The sequence below is a fragment of the Salmo trutta genome, chromosome 17 (genome assembly GCF_901001165.1).
Source record: "Salmo trutta chromosome 17, fSalTru1.1, whole genome shotgun sequence".
Taxonomy (NCBI): Eukaryota; Metazoa; Chordata; class Actinopteri; order Salmoniformes; family Salmonidae; genus Salmo; species Salmo trutta.
The window spans coordinates 16,013,192-16,027,593 of record NC_042973.1 but is presented as its reverse complement, the minus strand read 5'-3'; the positions used below and the strand labels follow the sequence as shown (position 1 = coordinate 16,027,593).

At 41.1% G+C, this 14,402-nt stretch overlaps 1 protein-coding gene across 3 annotated transcripts in view; it reads left to right on the top strand.

Moving 5' to 3' along the window:
• The first annotated feature begins 217 nt into the window (after nt 1-217).
• Nucleotides 218-14,402, top strand: part of jak3 (Janus kinase 3 (a protein tyrosine kinase, leukocyte)) — a 34,430-nt gene continuing 20,245 nt past the window's right edge. The window contains exons 1-9 of one of the 3 annotated variants that reach the window (XM_029695874.1): nt 218-337; nt 871-1,077; nt 1,481-1,598; nt 1,838-1,955; nt 3,612-3,757; nt 3,867-4,179; nt 13,351-13,473; nt 13,626-13,783; nt 13,867-13,978. In XM_029695874.1, coding sequence (XP_029551734.1) covers nt 885-1,077; nt 1,481-1,598; nt 1,838-1,955; nt 3,612-3,757; nt 3,867-4,179; nt 13,351-13,473; nt 13,626-13,783; nt 13,867-13,978 — 1,281 coding nt within the window. In that variant the 5' untranslated portion in view covers nt 218-337; nt 871-884. Of the gene's footprint in view, nt 346-854; nt 1,078-1,480; nt 1,599-1,837; nt 1,956-3,611; nt 3,758-3,866; nt 4,180-13,350; nt 13,474-13,625; nt 13,784-13,866; nt 13,979-14,402 lie in introns of all 3 variants that reach the window. The other 2 variants (XM_029695873.1, XM_029695875.1) reach the window with 2 other exon arrangements.

The window sequence follows — 14,402 nt, the reverse complement described above, 5'->3', positions numbered from 1 at the left end:
TCATATAATATTGCAAGAAAATGTACACACAATTATTGTCACACTTTCACGTCTTAAATTCCCTTTCACCACAGAGGAAATGGTATTGACAGATGTAATTTATGGTAAAGTCTCTTCTGAAAACTAGAACAGGGTGAGGTTAAAACAGGTTGAAGATACTAATCAAGATACATTTTTTGGTCAGGAAATATGTTGCTCTGTCTCAAACAGGAAACTGTATTACTTTCCTCCTCCCACCACCATGAAACATAGAAGCAAAAGCCTCATCAACAAGAGACATCGAAGACATGGATGCCTGATCAGAAAGAAGACACCTTGCTGTCCATCATATTTTGAGGTAATGGAGTACGTACATAGGCTACTGTGTGATGTAGTGGTGAAGACTGAACTTCAGTTGATGTCTTTTACTGCTTATTTTTGTCAAGCTGACACTAGGTAGTGTCAAGACAACATTGATTAAGTAATTGAGGTTATGTGATTAAGTGCTTGAGTCCAGTTCAAATGTTAATCTTTGGATGTTAAGACTCACAACTGTGTTGGAATGTTAGGTTTGTTCAAATGAGAGTGTTGCTCTCCATATGGTGTGTTTTTCACTATTGTATATATTTTTCAACATATATTTTCAGTTTTCTGTTCCAAAAAGCCTTAACCTGGTCTTGTTGAAATAGATTTAACAAAATGTCTTGTGTAGATTCCCATGGTTTAGTTCCTCTGTTTTGGAAACCCCTAGCTTTTAATAACATTTCATTTTCCCTTGTGGCTTCAGTAGCGAGCTTGTTGACGTCATCCTCTTCTTGTAAAATCTAGCACGTCACTATCCTTCCTCTTCCCTCAATTTACTTGCAGTTTCTCAGGTAATTTGTGTTTCAGGAGTGGTTCTACCAATGGATCTCACTGAGGAGGAGACCGCACCTCTAATGGACAGGGAGAGGGGGGGCAGCCAAAGGTCTGGTTCTAGCTCTGGTTTACAAGTCCATCTCTACTTCCTCCCTGCCACAAAGGCGGGAACAACGTTCAATATATCCTCTGGACAAATCTCTGCTGAAAGGGTCTGTGTCCTGGCAGCAAAAAAATGTGGTAAGATATGTGTTTTGATGTGAGTATGGTTGTCATTTTTTTATTTCACCCTGTTGAAGAGCATATATTGTAACACTCTGAGGAATAATTGTAATATGGTGTGAAATAAACGTCATTCAGCTGTTTACCAAAAAAGTGGCGAGTTGATCGCTTTGTTGTTGTTTAAATCCCAGATTGCCCCTTTAAGGGAGGAATTTTGGAAATTTCCTTGACTACGCCACCTTTTGAGTGTGCATACCCATTTGTTGTGGAATTACCAAATATTTATTGGAGCCTTGTGTATCTTCCTTCAGGACCTTGCTGTCTCTAAACTTTCTATTTCTTGAGAATGCAGTCGCGTATTAGCATAGATGTTCAAACCTGCAAAAAAAAGTTTCTTACAATAACTTTTCTCTCTCCTTAGGAATCCTACCAGTGTACCACAGCCTATTTGCTTTGGCGTTTGATGATCTGTCCAACTTTTACCCCCCAACACATGTTTTCAGCACTGATGAAAGTATTAGCATTCACTACAGAGTCAGGTGAGAAAAAACTTTATGGATTTTTGTGTAAAAAAATAAACATTTTACTAGAAATACATTTAATGCCCAATATTAACTATTATGTTGCACTTTATTTGGGCTTAGTCATGTGTACTGCACCAGCATAGCACCACCATTCTGTTTTCTCATACAAAGGGATTTTATTAGCTGTGAATGTGAACTGGATGACTCATGTATGTATTAAATGGTACTTTTTTATTTCCTCCGTTGTTACAAAGGTTTTTCTTTGCCAACTGGTTTGGAGAGGGGTCAAAAACATCATACCGCTACTGTCTGAGAAGAGGCAGAATCAGTGCAGTGCTCGACTACTGTGTCATTGATTATCTCTTTGCCCAGGTACATAGAAAACACTTCCAACCTTTGCAGTAAGCCAAAACTCACATTTAAATATAGACTATTTTCATATGGCAATAAATAATGTGAAATTACATTATCGCACAATTGTGATTTTCCAACACTACATAAGGCCATTTGTTGTGAATGATTATCTTTAGAATGCCCACAAGGGCAGAACACATGCATGTATATGTACAGTGCCTTCGGAAAGTATTCAGACATTTTGTATTTTCCACATTTTTTATGTTACAGCCTTATTCTAAAATGAATTCTATAAAAATATAATCTACACACAATACCCCATAATGACAAAGTGAAAACAGGTTTTTAGACTTTTTTGCAAATGTATAAATACACAAAAACAGAAATAGCTTATTTGCATAAGTATTCAGACCCTTTGCTATGAGACTCAAAATTGAGCTCAGGTGCATCTTGTGTCCATTGATCATCCTTGAGATGTTTCTACAACTTGATTGGAGTCCACCTGTGGTAAATTCAATTGATTGGACATGATTTGGAAAGGAACACACCTGTCTATATAAGGTCCCACAGTTGACAGTGCATGCTTGAGCAAAAACCAAGCCATGAGGTCGAAGGAATAGTCCGTAGAGCTCCGAGACAGGATTGTGTCGAGGCACAGATCTGGGGAAGGGTACCAAAAAAATTCTGCACCATTGAAGGTCCCCAAGAACACAATGGCCTCCATCATTCTTAAATGGACAAAGTTTGGAACCACCAAGACTCTTCCTTAAGCTGGCCGCCCAGCCAAACTGAGCAATCGGGGCAGAAGGGACTTGGTCAGGGAGGTGACCAAGAACCAGAAGGACAACCATCTCTGCAGCACTCCACCAATCACAAACTCTTTGTCCTGAATGCTTAGCGTCACGTCTGGAGGAAACCTGGCACCATCCCTACCGTGAATTGTTGTGTTGGCAGCATCATGCTGTGGGGATGTTTAACAGTGGCAGGGACTGGGAGACTAGTCAGGATCGAAGCAAAGATGAACAGAGCAAAGTACAGAGAGATCCTTAATGAAAACCTACTCAAGATCAGTCAGGACCTCAGCCTGGGGCAAAGGTTCACCTTACAACAGGACAACAACCCTAAGCACACAGACAAGACAATGCAGGAGTTGCTTCGGGACAAGTCTCTGAATGTCCTTGAGTGGCCCAGCCAGAGCCCAGACTTCAGCCCGATCTAACAAATCTGGAGAGACTTGGAAATAGCTGTGCAGCAACGCTCCCCATCCAACCTGACAGAGCTTGAGAGGATCTGCAGAGAAGAATGAGAGAAACTCCCTGAATACATGTGTGCCAAGCTTGTAGTGTCATACCCAAGAATACTTGAGGCTGTAATCGCTGCCAAAGGTGCTTCAACAAAGTACTGAGTAAAGGGTCTGAATACTTATGTGATATTTCAGTTTTTTATTTTTTATAAATTAGCAAAAAATTCAAAAACCTGTTTTTCCTTTGTCATTATAGGGCATTGTGTGTTGATTGATGAAAAAAGCTAACAATTTAATCAATTTTACAATAAGGCTGTAACCTAATAAAATGTGGAAAAAGTCAAGGGGTCTGAATACTTTCTGAAGGCACTGTAAGTGTTCTACTACTTCCTGCATTCTGTGCATAGTCTTAATTTTTTGTGACCCTTTAGTCCCGTAGTGACTTTGTGGCTGGCCAGGCGGGGGTCTCACCTCCCTTGAGCGTCCAGGAGGAGTGTCTTGGCCTGGCAGTGCTCGACCTTTGGCGACTGGCTAAGGAACACAACCAGAGCGTAAGGGAGGTGTGCAAGAATGTCAGGTATGAATACTGAAAAGAGGGTGTGAAAATGAGTACCTTTTTTTATGCCAATGGGTCTCTTGGTTTCTTATTTGGCTGTGCACAATAGATCAATTACCATTTTTTTCAGTTACAAGTCATGCCTTCCCGAGACGCATCGGCAGGAAATCCAGCAACTGAGCCGGCTTGCGCGCTACAGAATCCGCAACACTCTGAAACGGTTCCTGAAGAAGCTTGGCCGCTGCTCGGTGGGGGAACGCAGTCTAAAGCTGAAGTACCTGATGGAGCTGGCAGGGGTGGAGCCTTCCCACGGCACTGAGACCTTTCATGTGAACCACCCCGGCACCCAGCTGCAGCAGAAGGAACCAACATTCAACCTTATGCGGGTCGCCGGGGAGAGCGGCATACAATTCAGTGGAAGTCACTGCCCTGCTGATGTCCTGGTGAGAGAAAGTGCAAAGTCCCTACTGTGGGTCATGATCATGATTATCATGCTGTATCTACATTGACTGACTAACAAAACATAAATAATGTTCCCTTTCAGTTGGTCATTTGATATAACATGCTATGGGGAGTGTCGTGGAAATACAGTACTGAGAGAGCCTTGGTCATTTCTTCAAACAATCATCTTTATTTAATATCTATTAATTATTGCAGTAATGAAGCCGTCAGCCCAGCAGTCTTGACTGTCGGTCCGAGGGCTTGAATCATACAGAGAATACCATGTCTTTATATACCAAACCTAAAAATGATTCATCCATGGCTGGCTCCACCCTTCCCATATAGATTGCGGGGCACCATGAGCCACTTTGGTCTCATTCTGTCTTTATCTGCACCTGGCGTTATCTAAACCCCCGACCCTGGCCTAATTTCCCAGATGCCAGGATGTCTAAGAACCATTGAGACCTTTGTTCTACTCCTCTCTATCCCAGTTACAACCACAATCTCCTCGATAGAATGTAGGCCCAGTTAGACCAGAGACATATGTCTCACATGCCCAACTAATGATAGAATGAAATTTGGCTGTTTGGTTTTTTATCACCGAGACATCAATCAATTGTCAGCTTCAAGCTATCTTTAGTAAAACCCATGTCCACGACACCCAGCCTAGCTGCAGGAAGCTAGAGTGGACAGTCAAACTCAGTATTAGCAGGACAGAAATATCTCACTGTTTGTTAAGTAAATAATTGCTAAATATCAAACAAATCAGGTAAATATGTAATTTTTCTATCACAGGAGTCAATAACCAATCCTATTCACCTGAAGCAAACTAAAATCACGCCCAACCTGCCAATAGATGCCGAGCCCGCCCTTGGAAGCCTCGCCTTCTTGGCTATAATACCGGGCTCGCTCCATTTCCTCAATTCTTCGCTCTTCAGTTCAAGCACATGATGGCTAGGAGATTCAGATCCAATTTAGGTGTCTGTTAGTGAGGAAAAAGTACTCGTCCCCCTTGATGTTTAAATTTTTGGGTCTTGGTATGGGTTTTTGTGTTTGGTGAAAGCTAACTACTTTCTGCTCTGCTTGTGTAGCTAATGATTCCTTGCTTGGGAAGGATTTGGGTTGGCTAAAAACCCACTACTTTCTGCTCTGCTTGTGTAGCCAGTGCTTCCTTACTTGAGTGGTAAGAGTAAGTTTGAAAAGGCTAACCAGCTGAGTTTGAACCTCTGACCGTGCCCTAGGGCATGTGGTTTCACAATGAAAAATGTAAGATACTCACGAGTGCTGTCCTTTAGCCTGGGGTGGAAACACGCTCAGGAGGCCTTGGCTCAGACCACGTTGCAAGACCATTGTCTCCAGCTGGGTTCAACTTCCACTGGGAGTCGGGCTGACTTTGTGAGAAAGATCGGTGGTCAGAGTTGATAGGGGTTCCTCCAGGTTTGAGGGAAGGTATTTACTTCCTGGTCCCTGCAGCTGTGAAGCGTTGCTAACCCTTGTTTAAAGATTTTGCCGATGAGTGGCGCGTTACTTCGCTCAAGAGGCTAACAGGAGGGGTAATCCTAGCACAGTGCTTCCGAATAAACAGAGCCAGGTCTCTGGATTCCTGAGAGGGACAGGCTGATGTATTTTGATGAGCCAGTTTCGCTAACAAAGTTGTTTGGCTCGGGGCCCTCCTCCCCAATAATTTACTGTGGCAACAGTGCTCCCAAGTGGCTCGGTCAATGGGGGCAACACCGTAAAATGGCCTGTTCCGAGTGTGTACATGTAAGTCAGAATGTCTTTAATGATAAGAAGTAGAAGCTCAGTATTGAGAAGTCAGAATAAAAACAGAGCTTGACCAGTCTTGTTTAGTCGGCTCTGGAAGGTCATGGATCTTTACACATGCTAAATAAAATATATTTTTATTTGTCACCTGCGTTGAATACAACATGTGTAGACCTTACCATGAAATGCTTATTTACAAGCCCTTAACCGACAATGTTTTTAAAAAAAATCCTTTACCGCTTTTTCTTTTTCTGGTAGTTACAGTCTTGTCTCATCGCTGCAACTTCCGTACGGACTCGGGAGAGGTGAAGGTCGAGAACCATGCGTCCTCCGAAACACGACCCAACCAAGCCGCACTGCTTCTTGACAGACAATGCCTGCTTAACCCGGAAGCCAGCCACACCAATGTGTTGGAGGAAACACCGTACACCGTACACCATGTCAGCGTGCATATGCCCGGCCCGCCACAGGAGTCGCTAGAGCGCGATGGGGCAAGAACATCCCTGCCGGCCAAACCCTCCCCTAACCCGGACGACGCTGGGCCAATTGTGCGCCGCCCTATGGGTCTCCCGGTCGCTCCCGGGTGCGACAAAGCCTGGACTCAAACCAGGATCTCTAGTGGCACAGCTAGCACTGCGATGCAGTGCCTTAGACCACTGCGCCACTCAAGGCCAACAATGCCATTTTAAGAAAAATAAGAGTTAAGAAAATATTGAATAAATAAACTAAAGTACATTTTTTCCCCCCCTAACACCTTGACTATTGTACTCATATCACGCCCCAGTTCAGCTCAGCAGGCAATCTACTCCAAACATGTATTAAGTATGCCTATAACCTAGTTCATACATTCTAAAACGTCTTAATAAGAATGATAGACTATAAAGTTATATTCATACAATCATCACTCTGAACACATCCAGCACACAAATATTCTTCCAGATTGTAAAAACATGTTTTGCTGTCCCCATTAAAAGATTATGCATAGGGTCCACTACAGCCATGTCTATGGGCATGAAATATGGACATTTCTGCAGGCCTTTGTTGCAACCTGTGTGAGTTTGACCTGAATCTGTGTTGTTGAACAGATAAAAAGATGGTGGTGAAATCCCAAGTAGGCCACATGAAAGTTAAAAACATCACACAAACAAAAAAACGTTTCTAATAAAAGTTTCTAATAGCCAACTTTATAAATTATGATATATTATCAATGTACACTAGCTTTGAGCGAAGTCTGTGCACCTAGAGCCAAGGTTAAATAAAGATGTCTTACTCAGGCCGTTTACCATTGAAAAAATATTCACAGTTCTGGTCTACTTAAGGGGTGTGGCTCACCCAGAGACGCCAATGCGATAGCAGCTGCGTCTGGTCTACTTGTCTATGAACCAGAAAAAATTTACCAGTGAGATGTCACGCTTCCTCTTCCGTCTCTGCTGGAGCGACAATATACTTGCCTCCCAGAGTTACTGTTTTGATGGGACAAGAAGTGTAGTTTCATGAAACACAGGCACAAACTCATCAGCAAATGAAATGCATGGTGATTTAAAAAAAGCCAGAAGTGAGAGTGTGACAGTTGAAAATGACCAATCAAATGAACGTGATTTGAAAACTCTGCCATACTACTTTAAGGCACAGTAATTCATTGGGGGGGTGTTTATTTGATTTATTTAGGATTTTATTTATACAATTTTTTTATTGGGGGGGTGTTTTCTACTGGTGGACATTTAAAAATATATATTCCTGTAGCGCCTCGTCGCACCAAGCCATGGAAATGGTTGCAGATATTGTTTATAATTGGGACGTCAAACGTTCAGCCTGCTGCACAGACCCTATGGACGCTCTAGTCTAGAGTGCCTGTTTCAGTTGTTCTTATGAGCACTTTTTAAACTCTCTCCATGATTAAAGCAGGAAGAAATAGATGTAATTGTTGTAAAAATGTGTAAGTTTGCTACAGTGGCTTGCAAAAGTATTCATCCCCCTTGGCGTTTTTCCTATTTTGTTGCATTACAACCTGTAATTTAAATGGATTTTTATTGGGATTTCATGTTATGGCCATACACAAAATAGTCCAAATTGGTGAAGTGAAATGAAAAAAATAACTTGTTTCAAAAAATTCCCAAAAATTCCAAACGGAAAAGTGGTGCGTGCATATATATTCGACCCCTTTGCTATGAAGCCCCTAAATATGATCTGGTGCAACCAATTACCTTCAGAAGTCACATAATTAATTAAATATAGTCCACCCGTGTGCAATCTAAGTGTCCCATGATCTGTCACATGATCTTAGTATATATACACCCGTTCTGAAAGGCCCCAGAGTCTGCAACACCACTAAGCAAGGGGCACCACCAAGCAAGTGGCACCATGAAGACCAAGGAGCTCTCCAAACAGGTCAGGGACAAAGTTGTGGAGAAGAACAGATCAGGGTTGGGTTATAAAAAATGTTCGAAAACTTTGAACATCCCACAGAGCACCATTAAATCCATTATTAAAAAATGGAAAGAATATGGCACCACAACAAACCTGCCAAGAGAGGGCCGCCCACCAAAACTCACGGACCAGGCAAGGAAGAAATTAATCAGAGAGGCAACAAAGAGACCAAAGATAACCCTGAAGGAGCTGCAAAGCTCCTCAACGGAGGTTGGATTATCTGTCCATAGGACCACTTTAAGCCATACACTCCACAGAGCTGGGCTTTACTGAAGAGTGGCCAGAAAAAAGCCATTGCTTTTTTATCCAGTTACTTTGACATATGAAATTATGTTATTTATTACACTAATTTCCCTATGGTGGACAGAACATGTTACTACATTACACAGACTAACATTTTCACCACACAATCATTACTATTCACCACCTCCCCTCTTCGGGGGATTTTTGTTACATGTACAATCTACACACATTTTACATACATGGCACTTTTTTAGTTTTTACATGACTTACATAGCAAGAATAAAGTAATTTGATATTATATTTTGATATACATTACATCTAGAAAGAGTACTTATACATTATATGTTTTCAGTCATAACTATTATAGAACATGAGCTTGGACAGTCCCCTTTTTTCTCCCCAATTTCGTGATATCCAATTGGTAGTTACAGTCTTGTCCCATCACTGCAACTCCTGTACGAACTCGGGAGAGGCGAAGGTCGAGAGCCGAAACACAACCCTGCCAAGCCGCACTGCTTCTTGACACACTGCTTGCTTAACCCGGAAACCAGCTGCACCAATGTGTCGGAGGAAACACCGTACAGCTGGCGACTGAAGTCAGTGTGCATGCGCCTGACCCACCACAAGGAGTCGCTAGAGCGCAATAGGACAGGGACATCCCGACCGACCAAACCCTCCCTAACCCAAACGCACTAGGCCAATTGTGCGCCGGTCGTGGCCGGCTGTGACACAGCCCGGAATCAAACCTGGGTCTGTAGTGACGACTCTAGCACTGCAATGCAGTGGCTTATACCGCTGCGCCACTCAGGAGGCCCCATTGGTAGCATTTCTATGTTGAAGACTTTCCATCCAATTCGCTTTACTTTTGTAATACATTATACTTGATCGTTCCCAAATAAGTTCCTCCATAACTTATTCTGTGCCTCTATGGTACCGTTTTTATTGCTATCCATCTGTACTGTTACTTATACTATTTCCTTTGAATATAATATTAACTATTTTGAACAGATTTTTTTGTTTTAAAGATGAGTATTGAATTGCATGACCTCTAATGGCACATTTAAAAGTGTCCCATACAATATGGGAATCTGCTGTACCTATGTTATGCAGGAAAAAGCTGTACAATTCTTTGTCTTGGTTAAAAACAGGTTGTCATCCAATAGGCTTTGATTACATTTCTAATATTCTCGCCCACATGGGAATTCTGTAAGAGTTATGTGGATGCCAATTATTTGATGGTCCAACTGCATTCTGCCCCCTATCAAAACTTTTTTTACTTTTGGTGCCAGCGTGAAGGATACAAGAAAGTAATCAAGATGACTAGCTTGATTAAGCCTCCACCATGATCAGTATATAGTATATAGATTAATTGGCCAAATCTGTTTATCGTCCAATAGAATATTTAAAATGATCCACCTTACTTTCTAATCTGTTTGGACAGTTTGCACATTCGGATCGAAATTGTTATTAATTAACATCATCACCCCTTTTGAGTTTCTTTGCCCATGACAGAAATATATTTCTCCCTCCCATTCCTTTTTCCTTACAACATCATCTGTAATTGTAGAGTGGGTTTCCTGTAAAGAATAGATATTATATTCCTTCTCTTTTAGCCAGGTAAAAACTTGTCTTTTCTTATAATCTGCTAAGACATTACAATTATAACTAGCTATACTTATTTCATCACAATAATGAGATACAATTTAAATTATACATAACATGGTAAGGGTGGCAGGGTAGCCTAGTGGTTAGAGCGTTGGACTAGCAACCCGAAAGGTTGCAAGATCAAATCCCTGAGCTGACAAGGTAAAAATCTGTCGTTCTGCCCCTGAACAAGGCAGTTAACCCACTGTTCCTAGGCTGTCATTTAAAATAAGAATTTGTTCTTAACTGACTTGCCTAGTTAAATAAATGATATGCCTGTAAACTTACTACCAAAAAGTACTATGATGATCAAGCTGCTAGACCCAGAATCAATGTCTGACATCTATCCATGTAGCTGTACCATAATATATGCACTGCTAAACATACTGCAACTGCAACTAAACCTCCAATTGTCTTCCAATATTCTTCTTGCAAAAACCTCCCCCCATCCCAGAAGAGGATGTTGTCCCTGATACTATCATAACGGGCCTTTAGTGTCCTAAAACACACCTTCAATAAGCCTATGGCCAGTGGTGTAAAGTACTTAAGTAAAAATACTTTAAAGTACTACTTAAGTAGTTTGTTTAGGTATCTATAGTTTACTTTACTATTTATATTTTTGACTACTTTTACTTTTACTTCACTACATCCCGAAAGAAAATATTAAACTTTTTACTTTTTACATTTTCCTTGACACCCAAAAGTACTCATTACATTTTTTATGCTTAGCAGGACAGGAAAATTGTCCAATTCACGCACTTATCAACAGAACATCCCTGGTCATTCCTACTGCCTCTGATCTGGCGGACTCACTAAACACACATGCTTCATATGTAAGTTATGTCTGAATGTTGGAGTGTGCCTCTGGCTATCAGTAAATACATTTAAAAAAACAAGAAAATGGTGCTGTCTGGTTTGCTTAAGATAATACATTTGAAATGATTTATACTTTTACTTTTACTTTTGATACTTAAGTATATTTTAGTAATTACATTTACTTTTGATACATAAGTACATTTTAAACCAAATACTTTTAGACTTTTACTCAAGTAGAATTTTACTGGGTGACTTTTACTATTACTTGAGCCATTTTCTATTAAGGTATCTTTACTTTTACTCAAGTATTGGGTACTTTTTCCACCACTACCTATCGCATGACCACAAAAGGAGCATCCTCTTAAGGAATTAGCCACATAACAAAACAAATGAAAAAATAGCAACAACAAAAAACGCAAGAATTACAGGCAATACACATCCTTGTAACCTCAGATTGGTTATGTTAGTATTAAACTTTATAATCATCAAGATCTAACAAAATCGATTATTTAAAACAGATCAATATCTTTGGTTTAGAACAAGTGTTTTTGTCATATGCACCAGTTAGGCACCCCTTCCATAAACGTCTCTGGCCTCACATGAATTCATGGATTGATGGTTAAGCTATCCTTCCGTATTGGCCATCTACCGAAATCATTTTCTCACAGAGATATAAGTTGATAAATGGCTACGACAGGTTGTCATCTATCGACAGACACATATATTATCCCCAAGTTCATAGCTTTTTTTCTGTTAGAAGAGCGCAAACGGTACATGTCGCAGCGGTTATTGTCCCTCTACCACTGATTTCAATCCAATATCAATTTTAGTGATTCATTGGCACTCGATATTGATTACAATGGAACAATCTAATCAATTCCAGTCTTGACTGGCTTCTTGAAAGATATTGGTGTGTGTGCAGTTTAACCTGTAATTTAGCAAAATACAAGTAATCTGAACATAAGTGTGACACGTGTGTGTGTGTGTGTGTGTGTGTGTGTGTAGGGAGCAACTTTTATGTATTGGTCTTCAAAATATCACAATTTATTTCAGCATATTGATTATGTATTTGGACATCTAAAACCGGTGTTTTGACACTCAGCCATAAATCGAAAACCCATGACAACAGGAAGCAGCAACAGTATAATTTTCAATGTATGGTTAAGGAATATAAATGTTACTTTTAAAATAATTTTTCAACAGGATTCTATTTTATCAGGTTAAAACTACTGAATGAGCCCAAAAACGTGCTATGATTTATTGATTTTGATGATATTAGTGAAATCGTGATTTTTTTTCGTCCTGGCTATTTATAACAGTACTTCGAGTCTGCAATACTCTATATCCGAAGGCCACAATCTTCTGAATGCGACTCAGCATTCGTAACAATGGTAAGGTTTGAGAATCAGGATAACTTAATGTCTCAGGCTGGACACATTGGCAGTCAGGATCTGTATTCTCCACCGAGTGTTGTTAACACCCCATGGTTCCCCTTATCCAACAGTCGGTTGAAAAACCAGCATTTGAGTGTTCAGAGGTAAAACACCTAAGCTCTTCCGATTGCCATGGAAGTGGCTAGTGTCTCCAGAGGTGTCTGAAACAGTCTGAAACAGTTCCCCTGTGGGATTAAGCCTTGGGCTACCTTGTGTCTTTGATGAGGCAGAGCGCAAAAGCGCATTATCAAGTCACAGCAGGTTCCCTGTTGTTTTGGACTTATGGTTCCTTTTGTGAGTTTTGGCATTCCAGACTCAGGTCTTGTGTGAGCCTTTTTGGAATCGATGGGGTTTAAGGACTTGGGCTGCCGTGGTCGAAGTTATGCAGGATTTTGTCCAGGTTACCACTGTTCCCTGTGGGTTTGAGCCTTTGTCTGCCGGGGTTCATCGTCTCTGGACGATGTTTATGCAGCGCCCCTGTGCACTTTACCAAGTTACGACAGGTGTTTTGTTGTTTTGGACTTGCAGTTCCTTGTACGAGTTCTGACAGTTCAGGCTCTCAAGGTAAATATTGGTATTGGAATTGTGGGGTATAGGAACTTGGACTACAGTTCAGGCTTCTCTCTGACAGTTCAGGCTTCTCAGGTAAGTCTGAGGGAAAAAAGTGGCTTCTGTAGCCTTTTTTGAGCCGGAGAAACCTGTGTGTGCTTGGGCTGCCGTGGGCCTCCTAGTTTGGTACCCTCTGAGCCGGCTTGGTGCTTGATTGTATGTCCCCATAGTATGTTATATCAAGTGACCGACTGAAAGGGAACAGTAGTATTTTCATAACTGTACATTCTTTCACAGGAGTGGCAGACATTCTGTGACTTCCCAGAGATCATCGACATCAACATCAAGAGGGCGTGCCACGAGCAGGTTCCCCAGGACAGCAGGGTGGTCACGATCACCCGGCAGGACGACAGATGCCTGGTTGGTTGATAACACTGAATCAATGCTCAATACATCCTTAATTAATGCTTAATCAACAACAATTGATGCTGACTCATTGCACCTGAGCAGCATCCATTTCGGGGGGTGTATGGCTAATGAAAAAGTGTGCATGTCACCATTTTTCTCCACAGGAGGCCGAGTTTCAAACAGTGACTGAGGCTCTTTCATTTGTTTCACTTGTGGATGGCTACTTCAGGCTGACTACAGACTCCAGTCACTATTTCTGTCAAGACGTTGCCCCTCCCAGCCTGCTTGAAGACATTGAAAGCCACTGCCATGGGCCAATCACGTAGGTCCTTTCAGACTTATATCAAACCCATAGAGATACATTAGATGTAAACATCTGTGTGCCTTTATATGTTGTTTTCTCAGGTCTGAGTTTGCAGTGCACAAGCTGAAAAAAGTAGGCGCCAAAGATGGCAGGTTTCTGCTAAGACGCAGCCCCAAAGACTATGACAAGTTCTTTCTCACTGTCTGCGTTCAGGTAAAAAGTTGACAATTATGAAACATAATCAATCCTCAAATTGCTTTAATCTGGATTTACTTTTGGTCACACTTTATTTAGATAGTGCGGATGGTCCACATGTATTGTATTGTATTTATTAGGAATCCCCCTTACAATCAAAAATAATAATAAATAACTGTACATCTTATAACATTATTACACCACTGCATATCTACAATAGAAAATGTATAATACCACCATACAACAATATTACCATGTACCTGTGTGTAGAGTGTGTGTGCCAGCGTCTGTGTGCACGATGCGTGTGTGTGTGCCTGTGTGTGTGTGTGTCTCTTCACAGTTAGCGTTGTTCCATAAGGTTTAGTTTTATAAATCTGATTTTACTGCTTGCATCAGTTACTAGATGTGGAATAGAGTTCCATGTAGTAATGGCTCTATGTAG